Below are 23,263 nucleotides of genomic sequence, written 5' to 3' on the forward strand. Positions count from 1 at the left end.
GTTCCAGTGCTCGTTATTGTCCTGTTTTATGGTGGGTTTAAACTATTAGCCATTGCGTTCTGTTCCTTCTCTTATTGTGTTGGCGACACAGGCCTAAAATCCATAAATTGATGTTGTTGTCTCTCCCTTGTCATGCGTGCTACATTTTTATGTGGTATCTGATTCATGGACTATAATATCCACCCTACCAGACAATTAGAGCGCCATGCATGTTGCACGAGCTTGACACGGCGTGTCCCATTGCTGTTCCCAGTCTTACGCTACAACACACGCGCACTACACCTGCTCCGCTTATCTCATATTTATGTGCTGTACCATGGCTTCGGCGGCTTGATTAAGCAAAGGTATGGTGTATACAGACTCTTGTAGTCAGTGTCGTCCCCTCTGGCTGTTTCTACAGTTGGCGTGTGTAGTGGTTAACTCTGGTTGTCTTGCCTGATAGTGGATATCCAGTCTTGTGTGTGTGTGTGTGTGCTCTCTTTTTGTGTGTTGCTTCGCTTCAGCTTGGTAACCTGGTTGTCTTGGGTCATGTGGCAATAGTCGTTTCTGTGCTTAGTCGTCACTCTGTCTGTCCTTCTGTCTACGTTGGATAGCTGTCTTCTCGTCTCTTTTGTAGTGCTAAGCCTGTTTGTCTTTGGATAGTGGAATAGTGTGTGTGTTAGTGGCTAACTCTGGTTGTCTTTGGGGTAGTGGAATACTGTGTGGTGTGTGAGTGTAAACTCTGGTCTGTCTTGGGAGTGGAATAGGTGTGTTAGTGATAACTCTGGGTGTCTGTTGGTAGTGGAATAGTTGCATTTGTTTGTGTTTTAGTTAACTATGGCTGTCTGGTAAGGGAATGTGTGGTAGTGTGTGGTTTGTGTAGTGGTAACTCTGGCTGTCTTGGTTAGTTAGAATGTGGTTTGTTGTGTGTGTGTGTGTGGTCGCTGTGCTTGTATGTATTGTGTGTGACTGGCTTGCCTTGGTGTGGATGTCTGGTGTCGTGGTATACTCTGGGTGTCTTGGATTAGTGGAATAGTTGTGTGGTGTGTCTGTGCGTAATCTTGGTGCTCTTGGTAGTGAATTAGTGTGTGTGTTGGTAACTCTGTTGTCTTGGTAGTGGAGAGGTGTGTGTGCTGTGGCGTGTAAACTCTGGTCTGTTTGGGTAGTGGAATATGTTGTGTGTGTGTTCTGTGGCGCTGTTAGTGGATAGTGTGTGTTGACTTAATCTGGCTGTCATTGGTAGTGGCAATAGTGTTCTTGTAAACGCTGTCTTGGTAGGTGATAGGGTGTGTGTGTGTCGTGTAACCTGGCTGTCTTGGGTAATGGATATGGTGTGTGTCGGTGGTAACCTGGCCTTGTCTTTTGGTAGTGGAAAGTGTGTGTGTGTGTGTGTCTGGTTAACTTGGCCTTGGTTTGGGGTAGTGGAATACGTGGTGTGTGTGTGTGTGGGTAACTCTGGCTGTCTTGGGTAGTGGAATAGTGTGTGTTGTGTGTGTGGTCGTGGTAATCTGGTTGTCTTGTGGTAGTGGTTATTAATGTGTGTGTCGTCGGTAACCTCTGGCTCTGTCTTTGGAGTTTTGGATAGTGCTGTGTGTTGTGGTCGTGAACACTCTGGCGTCTTGGTGGGTAGGGTTAATATGTGTGGTGTGTGTCTGTGGTAACCTGCTGTCTTGGGTTATGAGGAATAGTTGTCTTAGTTTGCTGGTCATTTGTGTTTTTCTGTTTGTCCTTCTATGCAGTGCAAGTCAGGTGACCGCACATGTCCTATCATGCTGAAGTTTTTGTGGTTACTTACGCGTCTTTACCCTGCACATTCTTTTTCACAGATCTTCAGGGCGATGGCGGTGGGAAACACAGAGAAATAGATGGAGGGTTTTCAGGGACGGATAGATTTCTGTCGAATCAGCTATCGAGGAAAGGTGGTGCGTGCCTGAAGACGATTTATCTTATCTTAAGAGTTCAACTTGAGACTTAAGCGGCTTTATCACAAACTGTTTCTTTATTCTGCATGTTTCATGTGTGTGCATCTTGAGTATAATTACGTGACGTATGATGTGAGTAAGATAAGAAGGGATAACCTACCACGAATAAAAATGCAGTAGTCTTGAAAGAGTGTTAAAGAGGACGCCTATTACGGAACGAGAATGAAACCCTAACAAGCCTGAAGACAGAGGAAGAAAAATGAGCAAAACAAAGACTATTTGATATGAGGATTGGCATAAAAGATCACAAAAGAGAACACAAAAAAACTGAACGAACGAAAGACGAAAGAACAAATCCACAAGCATCTAAAGAGACAATGACAGATAAAAAAAGTCTAAACAGTCTGATCTGTTAGTAGTCAGGAGGGATTCAAAGTAGAAGGATATGCAAACAGAGTAAAGGAAGGAGGAGGGGGAGAGAGGAAGAAAATCCACTCGGGGAGAAGCAAGAGCTGGAAAACTGGTTGACCCTTGAAAAAAGAAAAAAGGACTGGAAAAACACCACAGGTATATACCAGGTAAATGGCGATGGCGAACGAGACAGAGAAGCATAAACAAATGGAAGATGTGGGTATGGGGATGCAGACTAACCTAGGACAGGTTGGCAGGTCGGTGCTGCTGTGTAGATAACCATCTTGTAAGTAAGAGACTGTTACAGGACGAAGACTGGTTACGGGAGTGAAGAGAACCCAATGAAGTAGGATGCGAGAGAGAGAGAGGAATGTGGGTGCGAGAGCTCGCTTGAGTGAAAAAGGTGAAAGGTGGGTGAGTGGTAAGAGAAGAACTTGTATTGGAAGACCTTTGGAAACTAGTCGGGTCCGTGACTGACGTCTGAGGATGAGAGCTACTAGAGCCTATGAATGATGCGGATGGCTTAGATATCCAGAATGGCCAGAGAATGGTGTGGGAAAAGAAGACAAAGGCTAGACCATGGTGACCGTTATCAAGAAAATGGGAGAAGCAGCTGAATAGGCAGAAGTGTCTTGGGTAGTGGAATAGTGTGTGTGTGTGTCGTGGTAACTCTGGCTGTCTTGGGTAGAGGGAATAGTTGTCTTGTTGCTGGTCATTGTGTTTTTCTGTTTGTCATTCATGCGTGGCAGAGTCAGGGACCGCACATGTCCTAGTCATGGAAGTGTGGTTACTTAGCGTCTACCCTGCACATTCTTTTCACAGAGTCAGGGATGGGGTGGGAACACAGAGAAAGAGATGGAGGGAGGGACGGATAGAGGGTGAATCAGAGAGGAAAAGGTGGTGGGAAGACGATAGAGGTAGAGAAAGGGGATCACAATGGAGAGGGAGAGAAATGTAGGAGAGAGGAAGAAGGGACCACATAAGAGGGCGAGAAACCGAGAGCAAGAGGGAGAGGGGTTGAGAATGAGGAAGAGAGAGAAGATCACAGATCTAGGATGCGGTTAATTGTCTCGCTGTGAAACAGATAAAGAGAGGGAGGAGGGGGAAGAAATCCACGAGAGGACAAGAGCATAACAAATGGAAGTATGTGAGGGATCATACGGTGGGATGCTGTAGACCAGTGATAAACTGTTACAGACGGAGAGAAAGAGAAAGGCAGGAGAGAGAGAGAGAGARTGGGGAGAGAGTGAGTGAAAAAGAGGGGGGAGAAACAGTGAACGAAAGAAATAGACAGAGAGAAAGAGCAAGGGAGAGAGACAATCGAGCAAAGCGTACTGTCGTCATCTGGAATCTATCAAGTATGGATGGACCCCATGAAAGGCTATAATCACACCATCCCCAAGCACTGTCTATTAAGTCCTGTCTTCTTCTCTCTCTTTCTTCCCCTTTCCTCTCTTCCCCTCTCTCCTCCATTTCTTCCCCTCTTTCTCCCTCTCTTCTGTCCTTCTCCTCCCTCTCTCTGTCATCTTCCCTTGTTCTCTCTCTCTCTCTCTCCAACCAGCGTGTTGTCCAGCTCTGTAAATGGAAGAGGATGTGAGACGAGGAGGAGGATGTCAGCGTGGTTAGTGTAATGGAAACACAACCACAGCAACAGGACACCTCTAGCTATTGTTTCCCCCTGGACACACAGACTCATACACACTTATATACACCATGTCAATTACACGAATTTCAGTCCCACAAACGCATTGAAGAAACTAAAAAGTTATTGTATTTCTCTCTCTTTCTTCTYCCTCTCTCTCTCCTGTTGGAGTGCCTATTCCAGTCTCCTTTAACACGTTCACTTGGCTATCAGGCTAATGGCATTCTGTTTTCCTCTGCCCCCTTAAGATGGCATCTTCAAGACCCGGGGAAGGGGGGGAGAGAGGGAGAGAAGCCTATGCACCTTGAAGTGGGGTAAACCACGCTCTCTCCTCCTCCCCGCCCTCGATCTCCGCCTTCCATCCTCTTTTCCCCTCTCCTGCGGGATTGCTCTTTCTTTGGCACGGGATCAAACAGCGTTCCTTGGGAAATTAATTTGGGATTCTGGTCATTGGCTGTGGAGAAGGCATTCGAGCCGGTTGACATCTGTTTTAGTGAATACCTAATGGCTGCGTGTCACTGGAGTCAAACGCTCTCTTCTCTCTCTCTCTCTCTCCGTCTCTATCTCTCTCTCTATCTCGCACGCTCTCTCTTTCTCTCTCTCCTATTATTATTTAGCCACAAGGTTCCCATTAGGGTGTTATACCCCTACTCCTCCCTCTACCCACAGGCCAAAAATTGGATTAACTGCTTAGATATTAGCTAGTGTAGCTTGTTAAGCATTCCGTTCTTTAGGAGTGTTTTATATGTAATACGTGTGCGTGCGTGTGTGTGTGTTTTATTTGTAAATTCTGTGTCAGAAGTATTGCTTAAATGGTATTTAACCAGGTCAGAAATGTAAAATAAATGTTCTCTTAAAGTAAAGCTATGAAAAGAGTAGTTTGTAAGAACAGTCTAGAATCAGTCACTCACTGCGCCTCTGCTGCCCCGGTTACCATGGTGACCGTGACCCAGACGATCTGACACAGGAAAGGGTCATTATGAGGTTAATAGGAGGTCACAAAGGGTCGTTAGTGAGGTCCTGGCAGAGTGAYCTCCGTCGGAAGAGTCCAAAACCCGATGAACTAACCATTTTGAAAAGGTTTAATGAAAGCTTCAATCATGTTTCGGCAATGTGCTTTTCTCTGGACCTTGTGCAATTGCCATCCACCATTCACTTGATTCACTCTTACTCACATAATGTGTCCTCCTCCTTCTTCTATAATTTGGAGCTTTATTTTTCCTGGAAGCTCTGTTTTGGAACATGACCGAGGATGTATGTGGTGTTGATGGCGCTTGGCGTGTACATGTTGAAATGTTTTAATAGAAAACTAAATGTTGGGTAAAATGATGCCTCCGAGTGCTGTGATCGAACATAGCTGTGGTTCGATTGAGGTGGTCTCTCTCCCTCTCTTTCTCTCTTAATCCCCCTCTTTCTCCAGCTCATCTCTCTATCCCCGCTTGCTCCCCCTTCCTTTCCCTCGTCCTCGCCTCTCTTCATGCTCCAGTCTTTCTCTCTGGCTAGGGAACTAGACGAAGAGAGATGTTTATGGACCGGCCATATGAGCAGCCCAGACCATAATACTGACCATAATACCTGATCTCCATCCAGATGGGGGGTGCGTGTGGTGTGTTTCCCTCTCTTTCTCTCTGCGTAATGGAAGCTCAGGAGTCAGCTCTTTTCATTCTGACCCACACAGAACTTGTTCTGATTTGGCAAAGTCCGCACACTTTCATGGCAGTAAACTGTATTGAATTGGTATGGCACAGCAGGCACGTGACGACCCCAAGGAAGGGAGTAACGACCCCAAGGAAGGAAGGAAGTGAGGAAGGAAGGATATAGGATGTAGCCAGTTGCTTGAGAATTCAATCGGTTACTTTATTATATAGCCATGTGTAGACTAGCGTCTTACTTCTGACGTCCAACTCTTCTAGCCCATAGATCAACCTCTCCCGACCCAGTTTTCATCTGCAGCGTAGAGGGAAAAACTGCTGTTTAATGAACCAGCATCCGTCTCACAGCGCCCCCAGAGAAGGAACATTCATAGTGATTGTTTGCGCACGTCAGAGACGTATTTCCTGTAATTAAAGCCACCCAGCGCAATTGAAGTGTCTGCACTCTGTCATAGTAGTGGGGAAATTGCACGCCACAATATGACTTGTTTCTCCGTCCCCCAGAATTTGTAGTCGTTTTTTTCCCACAATCCCTCTCTCCTTCTCCACCTCATCATTATATATTAGTTCAATGAGCACCCTCCAATTTTTGCCACTGGGCTGAACATGAACACAGCAGTAATATTGTTCTTATGTCTCTCTTTCTCTCTCTCTCTCTCTCTCTCTCTCTCTCTCTCTCTCTCTGTATCTGTGTCTGAGAGAGTGTTGGTTAGTGCTCATTAAAGCAGATGGCCTTAATCAGAAGTATGTAGCAATTAGCAGTGCATCAGCGGGCGGAGTGTACGTTGTGGCAGCAGGACAGTGGGTGGTACTGTAAACACAGTGACACCTCTCACACCGGAGATAGGTCAGACTAAAGTGAAGTATAGGTTCCCCCAGCGGAGATGGATGTACTGCTGGAGGACTGTAAACAAAGAAACGTTGAAAGTATAGCGAAGCTCAAGAGTTGTATGCCTGTGTGGGAGTGTTGTTGACAGTTTTCCTCTGAGGCCAACGTTGGAAAGCTGTGGTTTACAGTTTATGTCGGTAAACAGTCCATTGACGCCAGAAATTAGACTTTGCTGTCACTTTCAGACGTTGAACGAGTGTTGGTAACTTCTTTTGTTGTTCGTTCTACGCTGAGGGGGTTTGACTTAATCTAGAATTCGTATCTCCCCAGTCCCAAAGAAGAGTAAACAAGAAACAGAAATAAGTCTTCTGTGACGTAGGATTCCCTTTACAGCCTGTTTATCATGGACAAACATTGCACTGTCCGTCTCACATCTGAACACAAACACACACACACCCACACACCATTCCCTCAGGGCTTATCACTGTCTGCTACGGGCACTGCCCAACCACTCCTGAGACCCGGGTGAGAGAGGTGTGTATGTGTGAGGGGGTGCGGAAGGATGGTGTCGCTTCACAGAACCACAGTGTGTGTTTACTGCTGTGATTGTATCGGACCTGCTTTTCCACAGGGAAGTGATTTAGACAGGAGGGATCAACAGTAAACTTTCAGAGGAGGAGACAGGCGAGGCAGCAGTTAGTTATCCGCTTTTTATCTGTCAACTCTGTTTTTATTTCATTTTCWTTGTGAAACCCAGGTAGTTTATTTTGGTAGTGAAGTGTGGCGGATTCTCAGTTTAGGGAAACATGCAGTGTTGAAAAAGTATGAATGAAAAGCACAAAACACTGCCAACATTTTGAAGACCTTGTCATCAGCTGATAACAAGGGTTAGGGCTAACCGTGACAAGGACATCCAATCATATTGATACTCTTCCCCAGTATCATGGGATGAGGTTTGAAAATGTCCTCACCCTCTCTGCTTCTTTGGCTAACTGTGTGTGTCTCTACTCTCAGATGTAGTGGCTGTCTGTCGCCCCCAGCCAATCGTCTCGCACACGGAGGTTGCCTCCCCAATGACACCCTATTCCCTATACAGTGCACTAGTTTTGACCAGGGCCCACGGGGCTCTGGTCAAAAGTTGCACACTATATAGGGAATGGGCCCCGGTCAAAAGTAGTGCTCTATATAGGGAATAGGGTGCCATTTGGGATGCACAAATCCTGCTGGGAGCAGAGAGGATGATGGGCATTTATGTGCTCACTTATGACCCCATGGGCTCAGCTCTGAGCAGGCCTGATGACAGGGTCTGGAATCACCGCGGCCATATTCCAACATGATAAACGACCCCGCTCAACACCAAAGGAATGTGAATCTCATTTTAACGATGGGTAATGGATCTAGAGCTAGGCATACAGGCGTCCAGCCAACCAGGTCCTAATTTCTCCAACAGACCCCCTCTCTCTGTATGGACGTCCCAAGGATCCCGGCTAGCACTAACCCTCTGTTATTGGCCTGTGATAACATCCACAGAGAGGCTGAATAAAACACAAACACAGGTTTAGAGAAATACAGATACATATTTGTATTGATGGTGAATGTAACCCGTCTCACAGCGTACATACAATACGTTTGTACATGATTGCGTTTGTGTGTGGTATTGACAAAGAAATGTAGAGGGAAACATGTCTTTGTTAAAGTGTCTTTGATTTGTAGTTGTCCTCAAAAGTCCACACAGGTGCAAATATACAAAAGCACTCAAAGTKCAAGACTCTGCTCCTTTTCAATAGGAATTTATAATCAGTTGTAATGTAAAAAATAAAAGTGCCTTTCGTGAACAAACACTCGTACTTGACTCTTTTTCCTCATACTAGCTCTGATTTGGCTGATAGCTAGTTTATTCAGGAAAAATGTACTTACTGTGAATGACTGTGATATGTGGTTGTCCCACCTAGCTATCTTAAGGTGAATACACTAACTGTAAGTCGCTCTGGATAAGAGCGTCTGCTAAATGACTCAAATGTAAAGGMCAAATAATAATCCAACCTATTGCTGATAGTTATCTTGTAGTCCATCTCAATCTTGGCTTTTTCTCAATCACAAAGAGAGAAAGAATAACATGCGAGAAACCATACAGTACTATGGTTATTATATAGTTCTTGTGATGGCACAGAGCAGGCATTTGCAGTAACAATGACTATATCACTATCTTTTTTACTGGAAATCTATGTAGCCTGTATTATCCCATCTCCGGATTATTTCCCTTCTTCGATGTTGAGGACTAGTTTCCCATTAAATGACTCCCAGGGGTATATTGGCTTTTTTACATCCAGTTCTATTAGTCCTATGAAAAGAAAGTCTTCAAGTTTTTGTCAACAGAATTTCTGAAACTCAATGTTGAAAGTAGTCTGAGAGAGAGGTAGAGGTTTATAGGAAAATATCAAATGTTTTTACGACAAGAATCATTTCGAGAAAGCGGTTCCTTCAGAAGTATAAAATCCGSTCCTCCCGTCCCCTCCCTTCCTCCCACGCTCTGCCCCTCCATTTCATTAAGCCTAAAGACGGCTACAGAGCGTCGACGTCTCTCCGCCACCTTCTTTTATGCTTTCGCCCTTTTCCAGACCTTGAACCGCTTTTCTTTAGACATTTCATGCTTTACTCTCTTTTCTTTCTCTCCACCTCTAGAATCATCATTCTATTTTCCTGCTGCTTTTGTCCCGCTAGGCAGCCATGTAATTGCTGGGCGTGTGATAAAACGCGGCTACGTCCGCGCGCGTGCAAGGCTACGGTATTGTATGTACCTAGAGCCATTCTCCTGGCTGCCTCCTTTATCTCTCTCCCATTGTGGCTCGCTGCTAAAGAGATGCGCTACACATGTCTGTTGGCTGACTGTCTGCAGGCTTTGTGATAGTAGGGAGCGCAAGTCCTCAACTATTGTTGCTATTATTTCTCAGCCTGCCTTGTCTGGGTTCTCTGGTCGCACTGTGAAGGAGTAGATTAGCTCCACTTTGATACTAACACACACGCGCACACTCTTTCTTTCCTTCCTTCCCGCCGTCTCCTGTGCTAAGCCCTGCTGTAGATTTGTGGCTGTGTCTGGGCCCAGTAAAAGTCCTGAGTAGACATGTTTCCATTAGGGGGTTAAGCCTGTGTATTTGGAAGGCCCCCATGTTCCACTGATGTAGTTCCACAGACAGCGTTTTCCCGGGGACTCCTTTTTATGACGGACGTCTACAAGTTATTACGTCAATAAGGATCGTATGTGGGACCCGACTGCTACTACCACAAGGGCCCAGACTTGTACTGTAAACGGATCAGTACAGCCACTGTTCATGTGCTGGTGAAAAAAAATAGATGTAAATAATGACTTGAGGATGTTAAACTACTGTAACGACCTTGTTGATCAACGGTTTGAAACAACGTCACCTACTAAACCGTTCCGTTTTTCAGTGCGGGTAATTCACACGGGCCTCTTAGCTGAAGCTGTGAGTTTTGTATTAAACGGAGAGTGGTTTTCTTTTTCTCTAAGCAGGTATCGAAGTCGTATTACCGAGCCGTGAACAGGCAGCAGTGTTACAGCGCGGACAAAGCTTTGAGTAGCACGCTCGGCTCCTCAGAGAGTGAAGGTACCGCGCAGATAAAAGCACTTTCTATACACGCACACGTACCGCTCGGACAAAAACACTTTTCTCCCTGGAAATTGACGGCAGTCCAAGTCAGAGTGGTAGTCTTCTATTGGTCTCTTTGTGATTTCAAACGCCGGCCACGGTTGACAAAAGTGCATGCTCGGAGCTGCTCTGCATCCATTTTAAAAAATGGCTCTGAAAGCTCAATTATACACTTTATATGACTGGAGACATTAGCAGATTTTTGTATTATTACGACAAATGACATGTCTCTGCTGACACTGACAAAAAGATCAATTAAAAAAACGACATTGTCCTTTTATAATAGGTCTATGAGAAGGGGACACACAAATAGAATATGATGTCCTTTTAAACTGGAGGAGGAAATGATTGTCCAAAAACTAACTTTCAAGTTGTAGTGACCCAACAATGATAGAGCGTGAATATGCGAGGTGTGCACTCACCGGTGATATGGCCGATTCTCTCCGCCTGGTGCCATTAAGATAAGCTATTTGTTCGTTCAAATAAGTAGAGAATTTTTATAACTTAAAGACAAATTAGTCTTTAAAATGTATGCTAATTAGGCTATATMATTTKGGCAATTTCTACTATCCCCCATAGTAGAAAAGTTGACCTATTCTATTGSTCTGCTTGTCGAGAAAGGCATAGCCCAAATTGACTCTGGGACAGTTGTGGGACGATAAATCCCAAATCCATACAACCTGTGGGCCTAGGCTACATAAAATTAAAATAAATACTTTTAAAAKAAATGAGTCTGATGCAACAGATCAGAACATTATGCAATGCGCACAAGGCASTAGGCTACATGCGAATGTGCATTTCGCTACCGGACAAATGAAAGAAAGTTGAAAACCAATAGAACATGAGAGAAATAGGCTACTGGTTTCAATGGCATATGGAAGTCTATGAAATAATTCTGGTCGGATTTTGCCTAGGCTACTTTAAAGCAAGGTCAAACATGCCGCATAATATGTATTAAAACGCTCAGGTTCCAAACAATTAAGGAGCTCCTGAGTGGCGCAGCGGTCTAAGGCACTGCATCTACAGACCCTGGTTCGATTTCAGGCTGTATCACAACCGGCCSTGATTGGGASTCCCATAGGGCGGGCCCAGCGTCGTCCGTGTTRGGGTTTGGCCGGGGTAAGCAGTCATTGTAAATAAGAATTTGTTCTTAACTGACTTAATTGCATAGTTAAATAAATACAAATTTAAACTACATTTTGTTACATTACAGCCTTATTCTAAAATGGTTTAAATTAAAACARTTTCCTCATTAATCTGCATACAATACCCCATAATGACAAAGCGAWAACAGGTTTTTTGAAATGTTTGCAAATGTAAATAAGTATTCAGACCCTTTGCTATGAGACTCAGGTGCATCCTGTTTACATAGATCATCMTTGAGATGTTTCTACAACTTGATTGGAGTCCACCTGTGGTAAATTCAATTGATTGGACATGATTTGGAAAGGCACACACCTGTCTATATAAGGTCCCACAGTTGACAGTGCATGTCAGAGCAAAAACCAAGCCATGAGGTCGAAGGAATTGTCCGTAGAGCTCCGAGACAGGATTGTGTCGAGGCACAGATCTGGGAAGGGGTACCAAAACATTTCTGCAGCATTGAAGGTCCCCAAGAACGCAGTGGCCCCCATCATTCTTAAATGGAAGACGTTTGGAACCACCAAGACTCTTGCTAGAGCTGGCAACCTGGCCAAACTGMGCAATCGGGAGAGAAGGGCCTTGATCAGGGAGGTTACCAAAAACCTGATGGTCACTCTGACAGAGCTGGGAGATGGGAGAACCTTCCAGAAGGACAACCATCTCTGCAGCACTCCACCAAATCAGGCCTTTATGGTAGAGTGGCCAGACAGAAGGACATACAGGTGTGTCCTTAGTAAAATGCACATGACAGCCCACTTGGAGTTTTCCAAAAGGCACCTAAAGACTCTCAGACCATGAGAAACAGATTCTCTGGTCTGATGAAACCAAGATTGAACTCCTTGGCCTGAATGCCAAACGTCACGTCTGGAGGAAACCTGGCACCATCCCTACGGTGAAGCATGGTGGTGGCAGCATCATGCTGTGGGGATGTTTTTCAGCTGCAAAGACTAGGAGACTAGTCAGGACCGAGGGAAAGATGAATGTCTAGAAATGTTGTCTGGGAGATCAGGCAATAGGTTGTAACAGGAAATCCGATATGCTAAAGTACAGGCATGGAGTAGGCAAAAGGCGTCGTTAGTGAGGCAGGCAAAAACTATCGTACACGGGAGGATTTAAATTACTGGAAAAACTGAGCTCCGAATAGAAGTGTGTCACAAAACAAACAATACMTCACAATGATGGGGCGCAAAGAACTGAACTAAATAGTGTGTGATATTGACATACAGGTGTGTGAACAGGTGATCAGATTTCAGGTGATTGGGATCTGGAGAATGAGCTGCGTTCAGGGGATCTACGTGTTTGAGAGTGAGTTGGAAGCAGACGTTACACCAATAAGCATGACCGGTCAATTGTATTTACATCAACTGGTATTTCCTTCAATGAATAGGGTAAAAAGCATTATTTCGCAATGGGATTTTTTGTTTTGTTTCCTGTACAATTTTATTTMGCTTTTTTTTTTAAACAAATTTAACGACTAAAGGCCGGCTTATCGGCTAATGGAAACCCTTGTCTGTGTTTCTGAGTCTGTGTTTGTGTGTTCTGTGCTGTGCTGATTTACCTCTGTGTGTGAGGAGACGGTTGTATTATTGTTTACCTAGCTCCATGTGACAGTGTGGTGACAGGGAGTCAAAACACGCTGACCCCCAGGGAGACACCACCAGGCACATCTCGCGGATTCTCTCTCTCGCATGCTCTCTCTTGTATCGCTCTCTTCTCGCTCGCACTCTCTCTCGCTCTCTCTCTTTGTGTCACACTCTTCTCGCTCTCTCGCTCTMACTCTCTGTGTGTCTCACTTCTCTTGCTCTCTCCACCTCTCACCTTCTCTCTTTACTTTCTTTCTCTCTCTCCTCTCTGTACAGTAGTGTCATACACAGAGCTGTTCTGTTTTCTTGTGTTTTGTTAGGTGTTTATTGTTTTGCCTCCAGTTAATTGATGTATTTTCCAATTCTCATTCTCTTTGCTCATCTCCTCTGTTGTCACTTGTTCATCACTTCTTTCTCACTCGTTCTCTTTTTATTTCTACCTCTCTCCCTCTTTATTCTATGCCACTCACACTAATCACTCAGCTGTATAGTAGTTTTGTTGTCATAGCAACTCCTTTGTTGTCATAGTAACTCCCCTTGTTGGCTATTGAGGGTTGAGCCAGTAGTGGGTAGCGACAGGTAGTCGAAGAATGAGTGCTGGACACTAATTGGCCCATCATATTCCTCGATACAAATGTAGGAACACCTATGAAGCATTTATCGCTTTACCTTACTGGACAAAAAGATCAATGCTCAAACAAGTACAGAAGAAAACATGAATACAAGAGTCAACCACTTATGAGTTCAGAAACATATATTCCTACACACTGTCCAGTCCTAAGTGAAGCCATAGTAATGCCTGTACATCTGCCATCATCATTCTGACCCCACCAGCAGCAGCAGCATTGCTCCTGGCACTAGGACTACTGGTACATTTCTATATTGTAGCATAGAGATATTTTGCATACTAAGCCCCTCTTCCATGTGAGTGTGTGTTACTATCTCTCTCTGTATTCTAGTGGGCACACTCCGCCAGGGCCTTTTGTCATGGTAGCTCTACATGATTGAAAGAGAGTGGATCACTAATTCATGTCAGCTGAGCGCGGGACATGAGCATGGGGGAACCAAGGGTAGGCAGGTGCTTGTTGCTTCTCAATCAGGGGGAATTCTTTAATGTGACACACACTGTGTCGTCTTCCTCCTTAGATCCTCTCCTCTCTTCTACTCTTCATCGCCTCTCATCCCAGCTGGGTCTCATGAAAGTCCTCTCCGGCTCACTGTCTCACTTTTTTGCCTCTATCAATCGCTCGTGCTATCGCTCACTCCTTCCCTCAATTTCTCTCTCTCCCTCTGCCCCTCTCTCTCTCTTTCTTTGCATTTCTCTCCCTCTGCCCCTCTCTCTCTCTCTCTCTCTGCATTTCTCTCCCTCTGCCTCTCTGTCTCTCTCTCTTTCTCTCTCTCTCTCTCTGCATTTCTCTCCCTTTCCCCTTATCCCCCCCCTGTCTCTGATGTTGGCTCTAATTGGGTTTGGCCTGACCCCAGAGATCAGGGCACACAGTAACAAGCTCTCGGAGGAACCATCACTCTCCTCCCTCATCCCTCCATCCGTTACCCCTCTATCTCTGCTCAATGTGCTCATTTGTCAGCCTGGATGGTCACTAATGCTGCAGCACTAATATACTCCACGGAGAATGATGATCCATGGGACTTAATGGTTCTTCTGTCTCAGCGCCCCAGTTTGACTGGTGGGTCAGTTTGACCAGTTGGCTCTACTTCGCACGTTTGATGAGATCTGAGTAGGTCTTTGCCGTTTTCTCTACTGTGACCACCACAGCTAGAGTGCGGCGTCTCAGGTTCCCCGTTTTGTCCAGAACGGCGCCACGTTTCGCAGAATAACCGAATTAGTGGAGCTGTGTGCATTTGAACTCGTACAAGACAAACATTTACAGTTTAGAATGAACCGGTAACGGTTTAGAGTGGCCTATTTAGAATGACCGCATKTCTATTAGAGTGGATGGTTCACGGTCTGGACTGCGTATCAGGTCACCTCAGCTGTGGGGGAGAGGGGTTTGCAGGGATATGGAAACAGCATTAGTTGTGTGGAGAGCAAGGTACTGTCGCCTGATGGTCTAACAATGGTCCTCAATKATCTTTTTATGGGCGCCACTGAAACACATCAAACTGCAGTAAATTTACAGGAATGTTTTTCCTCCATTTGGATAATCGTCTTCAGTGGAAATGGAAAGAGAGGTTGGATGCGTGGGAGAGGAGACGGGAGGGAGAGGGACAATGCAACATAAAAGGTTATCTATCTATGTGGATTCAGACCAGTGAACTCAAGCTAATGGGGTGGGGTACATGTTGGGAGGCAGATTCACTCAATACAGMGGAAATAGACCCATGTACCCATTCTTGTTGCTACTGTCACATACTTTTCTTATTGGCTTTTATCTTTGAGTCTTCCKTTGCAAATGTGTCACACTACAAGGTGTAATACATGAGAATACTTATCCRTGTTGTGTTTCATATGCGAGAGCATATTTATCATATCACATAAGAACTGGAGAATCACACATGCGGATGGAAAAGATGGGCCCGGTAAATGCGATTTGTCTCAGTTCAACTGGAAATGTGTTGTGTTGACTCTCAGTGAAATTGTGTAACCCAAATAGCGCCCTATTCCCTACAGTATACWACATGGGCACTGGTCAAAAGTGGTACACTATCGGGGATAGGGTGCCATTTGGGACCGAAGCCATGGAACAAKGGAATAGTTTTCTGCTTGTGATCCTGATTCTCTGGAGGGAGTGTGTGACATGAGGTGTTTGTGATGATGGGGATTGAAGGTTCTATCCTGTGATACTGTTCTACTCCTTCCTGTTGTCACAGGGTACCACTGTTCAACATGTCATCACATTGTCACAAAAATCATTGACTTGGAAAACATGAGTATTATTCAGATTAGGTCTGGTAGTCATAAAGCTTTACACAATTACGTCAGATCTTTTCACATGAGATATTCTTCAAAAGACCAATATCTGATGTGAAAAGATCTGATGTAATTGGTCAAAAGATCAGAATTGGGCTGCCTGTGTAAACACAGCCTAAAGCCCAATTCAAACGAAAAGCATTTGGAAATAGAATGCATTTGACTGAATGACAGAGAAAAGACAGGCCGCGAGCGTCAACAGTGTCTACAGCATCATACTGTAGCTTATGAAATTAGAAAGCAAGTCTATTTTTCTGGCGTCTACGTGGAGCAATACTGGTAAAGGAAGCAGATAAAATGTGAGGGTCGTTTGTAGAAAAGGAATTAGTTTGATTGTTCAAATCAAATTKTATTGGTCACATACACATATTTAGCAGATGTTATTGCGGGTGTAGCGAAATGCTTGTGTTCCTAGCTCCAACAGTGCAGTAATATCTAACAATTCACAAAAATACACACAAATCTAAAGTAAAAGAATAGAGTTAAGAAATATATAAATATTAGGACGAGCTGTCGGAGTGGCATTGACTAAAATACAGTAGAATAGAATACAGTATATACATATGGAATGAGTAAAGCAGTATGTAAACATAATTAAAGTGATGAGTGTTCCATTATTAAAATGACTATGTCTATAGGTCAGCAGCCTCTAAGGTGCAGGGTTGATTAACCGGGTGGTAGCCAGCTAGTGATGGCTATTTAACAGCCTGACGGCCTTGAGATAGAAGCTGTTTTTCAGTCTCGGTCCCAGCTTTGATGCACCTGTACTGACCTCGCCTTCTGGGTGGTAGCGGGGTGAACAGGGCGTGGCTCGGGTGGTTGTTGTCCCTGATGATCTTTTTGGCCTTCATGTGACATCAGGTGCTGTAGGTGTCCTACAGCAGGTAGCAGGTAGTTTGCCCCCGGTGATGCGTTGTGCAGACCGCACCACCCTCTGGAGAGCCTTGCGGTTGCGGGCAGTGAAGTTGCCGTACCAGGCGGTGATACAGCCCGACAGGATGCTCTTAATTGTGCGTCTGTAAAAGTTTGTGAGGGTTTTAGGGGCCAAGGCGAATTTCTTCAGCCTCCTGAGGTTGAAGAGACGCTGTTGCGCCTTCTTCATAACACTGTCTGTGTTGGCAGACCATTTCAGATCGTCGGTGATGTGAAGCTTTCCACCTTCTCCACTGCGGTCCCGTCGATGTGAATAGGGGCCTGCTCTCTCTGAAGTCCACGATCAGCTCCTTCGTTTTGTTGACGTTGAGGGAGAGGTTATTTTCCTGGCACCACTCCGCCAGGGCCCTCACCTCCTCCCTGTAGGCTGTCTTGTCATTGTTGGTAATCAGGCCTACAACTGTTGTGTCGTCTGCACACTTGATGATTGAGTCGGAGGTGTGCGTGGCCATGCAGTCATGGGTGAACAAGGAGTACAGGAGGGCGCGGCCCGTCAGGAAGTTCAGGACCCAGTTGCACAGGGTGGGGGTCAGACCCAGGGCCCCGAGCTTAATGATGCGCTTGGAGGGTACTATGGTGTTGAATGCTGAGCTATAGTTAATGAACAGCATTCTTACATAGGTATTCCTCTTGCCCAGATGGTTTAGGGCAGTGTGCAGTGCGATGGCGATTGTGTCATCCGTGGATCTGTTGGTGCCGTATGCAAATTGTAGTGGGTCTAGGATGTCAGGTAAGGTAGAGGTGATATGATCCTTGACTAGTCTCTCAAAGCACTTCACGATGACAGAAGTGGGTGCTAGGGGGCGATAGTCATTTAGTTCAGTTACATTTKCTTTCTTGGCTACAGGAACAATGGTGGACATCTTGAAGCAAGTGGGGACAACAGACTGGGATAGGGAGAGAATGAATATGTCCGTTAACACTCCAGCCAGCTGGTCTGCGCATGCTCTGAGGACGTGGCTAGGGATATCGTCTGGTCCTGCAGCCTTGCAAGGGTTAACACGCTTAAATGKCTTMCTCACGTCGGCCACAGAGAACGAGAGCCCACAGTCCTTGGGAGTGGGCCGCGTCGGTGGCACTGTGTTWTCCTCAAAGCGGGCGAAGAAGGTGTTTAGCTTGTCCGGGAGCAAGACGTCRGTGTCTGCGACATGGCTGGWTTTCCCTYTGTAATCCGTGTTTGTCTGTAGACCCTGCCACATGCRTACCTGTGTTACGATCTTCCCTATGCTAAGTAGACTCAAGACGTAGTTTTAAATGTATTGGGCTGTAAGGTAAGGTTTATCAGTCAAAACGGTTACGTGTTTGAAACAATTCGCAGTCTACCTGTGTTTATTTNTAACACTCCAGCCAGCTGGTCTGCGCATGCTCTGAGGACGTGGCTAGGGATATCGTCTGGTCCTGCAGCCTTGCAAGGGTTAACACGCTTAAATGGCTTACTCACGTCGGCCACAGAGAACGAGAGCCCACAGACCTTGGGAGTGGGCCGCGTCGGTGGCACTGTGTTATCCTCAAAGCGGGCGAAGAAGGTGTTTAGCTTGTCCGGGAGCAAGACGTCGGTGTCTGCGACATGGCTGGATTTCCCTTTGTAATCCGTGTTTGTCTGTAGACCCTGCCACATGCATACCTGTGTTACGATCTTCCCTATGCTAAGTAGACTCAAGACGTAGTTTTAAATGTATTGGGCTGTAAGGTAAGGTTTATCAGTCAAAACGGTTACGTGTTTGAAACAATTCGCAGTCTACCTGTGTTTATTTTGATCGTAGGCATCGTAGGCATATAGCCGAGGCAGGTTACGTCCGGAAAACTCGAGGACTCCGATTTCAAAAGAGAATAATGTTGTATGTAGAAGAGAGAGACTTGGTTGTTTGTAAACAACTCGCGATTATTAGCTACAACGTCCTCCTGAGCTAGCAAAGCAAGGTGAGTCGAAGGTGAGTCAAAAAGGAACCCGCAACATTAACTCCCAGGGCCTACATAGCAACTGTTTATTGTGGGTTTTCGTGACCGTTACGTTGGCATACGCTACGCAGTGTGTGTGAATTGACGCTGGCTACTCTAACATGCACCTTTCATGCCATTGACTGGCGGCTCTCTGTGATTCCGGCTTAAAAGACTCTACTCGGAGATGCTTTTATGAATACTGGCCCAGAACTTGAAAGGCCCAGCGCTCAGCYGTAGGAGACAGTGGCGCGTCATACTATCCCACTTTAACCTCATGGGAAAGCCCCCGTGTGCATTTGACGAAATGAAATATGCAGCATAATCCGGACAAAAACATCAGAGGGTTTTGCTGAAGGTTAATGGGTCAAACGCATTGATCAAACCAGTGTTGCTAACCCTCGCCTCATTAGAACCATTTACAGAAAATCATCTGAAACGGCTTCTCTGATCTTCCTCCGGCCTCCCCTGGAGTGCGCGCACAGACGTACGTGCACGCACACATACACAGGGGGGGGTCTCTACTAGGGTCCCAGGGAGAAAGAATGGGCCGAATGCAGATATTCCACCACTGAGCTCCTTTGAAGTGTAAAAACACACACAGACACACACCCTCCCCGTCCGCTGCGTTATCGTAGGCCCTGGTCTGTGGGCTCTAATGAGAGCAGATCATGGTTAATTATTGATCAGTGTAAGTGTTAGGAGAAGCAAACAGTGAAATATATGAGCAGATATGTCCCTGGAGCTGTCATGGTTAACCTATAGTGGGGGAATACAGTGCGTAGAAGTCGTACGCATAGAGCTAGACCCTGTGTGTTATGAAAACTCTTCGGGTGATCCGGAGCTTTCCTCTCATTTCTCTGTCTCTTCCTCCCAGGTGTGTGGAGATCATCGCCAAGGAGGGGAGGAGTCTCAAAGAACTCTACCTGGTCTCCTGCAAGATCACAGACCACGGTAAAAATGGCATTCTACATGCTATATTTCTATATCAGACTAAACTTTATGAAACAGGTCGGACAGAGTGTCGTACGTGCTCGTGAAGTTGTGTGTGTGTGTGGTGAGTGGTGTGTGTGTGTGTGTGTGGGTGTGTGGTGTGTTGTGTGTGTGTGAGTTGTTGTGTGTGGTTGTGTGTGTGGGTGGTGTGGTCGTGCCTGCCCGCCCACCCTGCAGGGCTTTCATTGAGGAACCTCCGTTTTAGTTGACCTCAGAAAGTTGACTGTGTCTCTCTTCCTCTGGGCTCTGTCCTCTCTCACCCTTTTCACCTCTACTGTCATGATCTAAACACCTCATCTATAATCCACACATACTGGATCTGTTCTCAAATCAGTCTGAACCTCTCTCCTCTGGAAGAATAGTAATACTCAAACCCGGTACAGTAATAGTTTATAAAACATGTTTGCATGTCCAGACCTTGTTCGTGTGGACGTTCCCACTGCAAACTCACATTACTTATATATTGGTATGTTTCCCCCCCAGAGTAAGATCCTATGGTGTCTTAGCCTGGTCTGTGGTGGTCAGGGAAACACTGTGCTCATGTCTTGAATCGTTCAGGGGTTCCACTGCCATGTGTTTCCCCTCTAGCTGACCCATAGTGAGTGTAATCACTGGACCACTCCCCTTCAGAGTCTCTGTGTTCATACTGGAGCTGAACCGTGGACCGACCACTTGATAAATTACCACAATAGTACATTAGCACTCTCTCTCTCTCTCTCTCTGTCTCTCTCTCTCTCTCTCTCTCTGTCTCTCTGTGTTTGCAACACTCACTACCGGGTTCCAAACTGCCTCTGGAAGCAACGTCAGCACAATAACTTGTTTTTTGGGAGCTTCATGAAATGGGTTTCCATGGCCGGGCAGCTGCACACAAGCCTAARATCAACATACAAAATGGCGAGCGTCGGCTGGAGCGGTGTAGAGCTCGCCACCATTGGACTCTGGAGCAGTGGAAACGCCTTCTCTGGAGTGATGAATCTCGATTCACCATCTGGCACTCCGACAGACCAATATGAGTTTGGCGGATGCCAGGAGAACACTATTTGCCCATATACATAGTGTCAACTGTAAGGTTTGATGGAGGAGGAATAATGGTCTGGGGCTGTTTTTCATGCTTTGGGCTAGGCCCCTTAGTTCTAGTGAAGGGAAATCTTAACACTACAGCATACAATGACATTCTAACTTTGGCAACAGTTTGGGAAAGGCCCTTTACTGTTTCAGCATGGCAATGCCCCCGTGCACAAAGTAAAGTCCTTACGGAAATGGTTTTGGTGTGGAAGAACTTGACAGACCTGCACAGAGGCCTGACCTCAACCCCATCGAAGACCTATGGGATGAATTGGAACAGCGACTGCGAACCAGGCCTAATCGCCCAACATCAGTGCCCCGACATCACTAATGCTCTTGTGGCCGAATGGAAGCAAGTTCCCGCAGCAATGTTCCAAAATCTAGTGGAAAGTCTTCCCAGAAGAGTGGAGGCTGTTATATCAGCAAAAGGGGGGGGACCAACTCCATATTAATGCCCATGATTTCAGAATGAGATCTTCACGCGAGCAGTTGTCCACATACTTTTGGTCGTGTATGTTTGTGTGCGTGGGCGAATAGAGACGCCCTCTCTCCTCTCTCCGAGATCTAATAAGAATAATGGTTGTCTTTCCTGCTCCAGCCTTTGATAAATGCAATCAAAGCACTGAGCTTTCCATCTGCCATTCTGGGCCAGTCTGTTCCGCCCATCTCCTACTCAAATGATTCTATATTAACGGCCTCTTGAACAACATTTGAGATRTCCACAAGCCCCTTGTGATTAAGTGTTCCGTTTTCCCCCGTCATTCGCTTCCTGTGCGTTTGCTTTTTATTCGAGGGAATGGGGGAKGGAGTGATGGAGGGGGTGTAGAGAGAGAAAAAGAGAAGGAAGGAAAGAGCTTTTGGTAATTACACTTTAAACTTCTAATGATGATGTTCAAAACAACTCATTTCACTTGTGATGTATCAGGTTGTAACAGCAGAGATGTAGGGGAGAGAGAAAGGGACCAATTGTATGGCACTAACCTGGCAGGATATACTAAAGTCATTTACTCTCATACCGAAAGCCACTATTAGGCCTGATAACCAAAACCTCCTGGTCTCGCTTAGTCCAACACACACACACACACACACACACACACAAAATACATGCTTCTAACTGTAAATCCCTGCCTTCCTTATGTTCATTGCATTGGTAAATGTCAAAAAATACAACCGCCCCCAAAAAATACAAAAGTTTAAGAAATATGTTAATATGCAGTTCACACACACACACTACACACACTCCTAACTGAAACATCATGTTGTGGTTAAGCCCTCTTTCATGTCGTCGGGTCAGTAATTGTGTTGAGAACAGGCTAAAGCACTGCCGGGCCTGCCTGGATTTACAGCAATGACACACACTTCCCCTCTCTAACTACTCTGCTGTGAGTGACGTACACACTCTCTCTTTCTCTCTCTCACACACACACACACACACAATGGGCTGGGCTGTGATGAGGCTGTTACTTGAGGGTTTATGAGAGTGATGTGTACCTGAGTGAGCCAGTCTTGTGATGGACGACTGCTGTGGAGGGAGCAGCGTTAGAGACTGTTGTGGAGGGAGCAGCGTTTAGAGACTGCTGTGGATGTGAGCAGCGTTAAGGACTGCTGTGGAGGCGAGCAGCGTTAGAGGACTGCTGGGACGGGAGCCAGCTTAGAGAATGCTGTGGAGGGAGGCATGCGTAGAGCACTGTTGGAAGTAGCAGCGGTTAGAGACTGCTAATGTGGAGGACAGCTGTTACACCATGCCCAATCGTGGAACACACGCAAATTGTATTTTTGATTTTTTGTCAAACCGGGACAGGTCAAAAAACATTAAAACATTTATGGCCCAATTAGCTAGCTAGCTTGCAGTTGCTAGCTAATTTTCCTATTTAAGCTAGCTAGTTAGCATTGCTGTTGCGTAGCAATTTGGCCAAGGGATATAAATATTGGGTTGTTTTATTTTAAAACCTGAAAGTGCACAAGGTTCCTCTACATCTGACAATTAATTCACACATAAAACGGTCAACCGCGAGTCGTTTTCGTCGTCATCTCTCTCTTCAGGCTTCTTCTTCTTTGGACTCATATGGCATTGGCAACTAACTTTCGGAATAAGGTATATTACCACAACCGACCTCGTTCATCTTTCAATCACCCACGTGTATATGCTTCCAAAAATGAATGAGGAGATGGGACTTGTATCGCGTTCTGCGTCACAAATAGAAGGTGACGCAGAACAAATAGAGGTGACGCAGAACAAATAGAGGAGACGCAGAACAAATAGAGGTGACGCAAGAACGAATAGAGGTGACGCAGAACAAAGAGGTGACGCAGAACAAATAGAGATGACGCAGAACAAATAGAGGTGACGCAGAACCTCTATTTTAGCGCCTGGCAACGCATTGCATTGTGGGTGCAATGATTGAATAACATGTATGTGTACATTTATTTTTGCAACACTCGAGCACGCGACGCGACCGGTGTGGTCAGCATGTTAGAGACTGTTGTGAGGGAGCAGCATTAGAGACCGGTCAACAGGACAGAAGACATATTCACGATCCAAACACACCTTCCCACTCTCTGTTTATCTCTGGTTTCTT

The 23,263-nt window shown here is 45.7% G+C and overlaps 1 protein-coding gene across 1 annotated transcript in view; it reads left to right on the top strand.

Moving 5' to 3' along the window:
• LOC111973998 (F-box and leucine-rich repeat protein 17) overlaps positions 1 to 23,263 on the top strand; it is a 358,763-nt gene that overhangs the window by 200,549 nt on the left and 134,951 nt on the right. The window contains 1 exon segment of the mRNA XM_024001485.2: positions 19,504 to 19,580. Coding sequence (XP_023857253.1) covers positions 19,504 to 19,580 — 77 coding nt within the window.

Source organism: Salvelinus sp. IW2-2015, linkage group LG15 (assembly GCF_002910315.2).
Source record: "Salvelinus sp. IW2-2015 linkage group LG15, ASM291031v2, whole genome shotgun sequence".
Lineage (NCBI taxonomy): Eukaryota > Metazoa > Chordata > Actinopteri > Salmoniformes > Salmonidae > Salvelinus > Salvelinus sp. IW2-2015.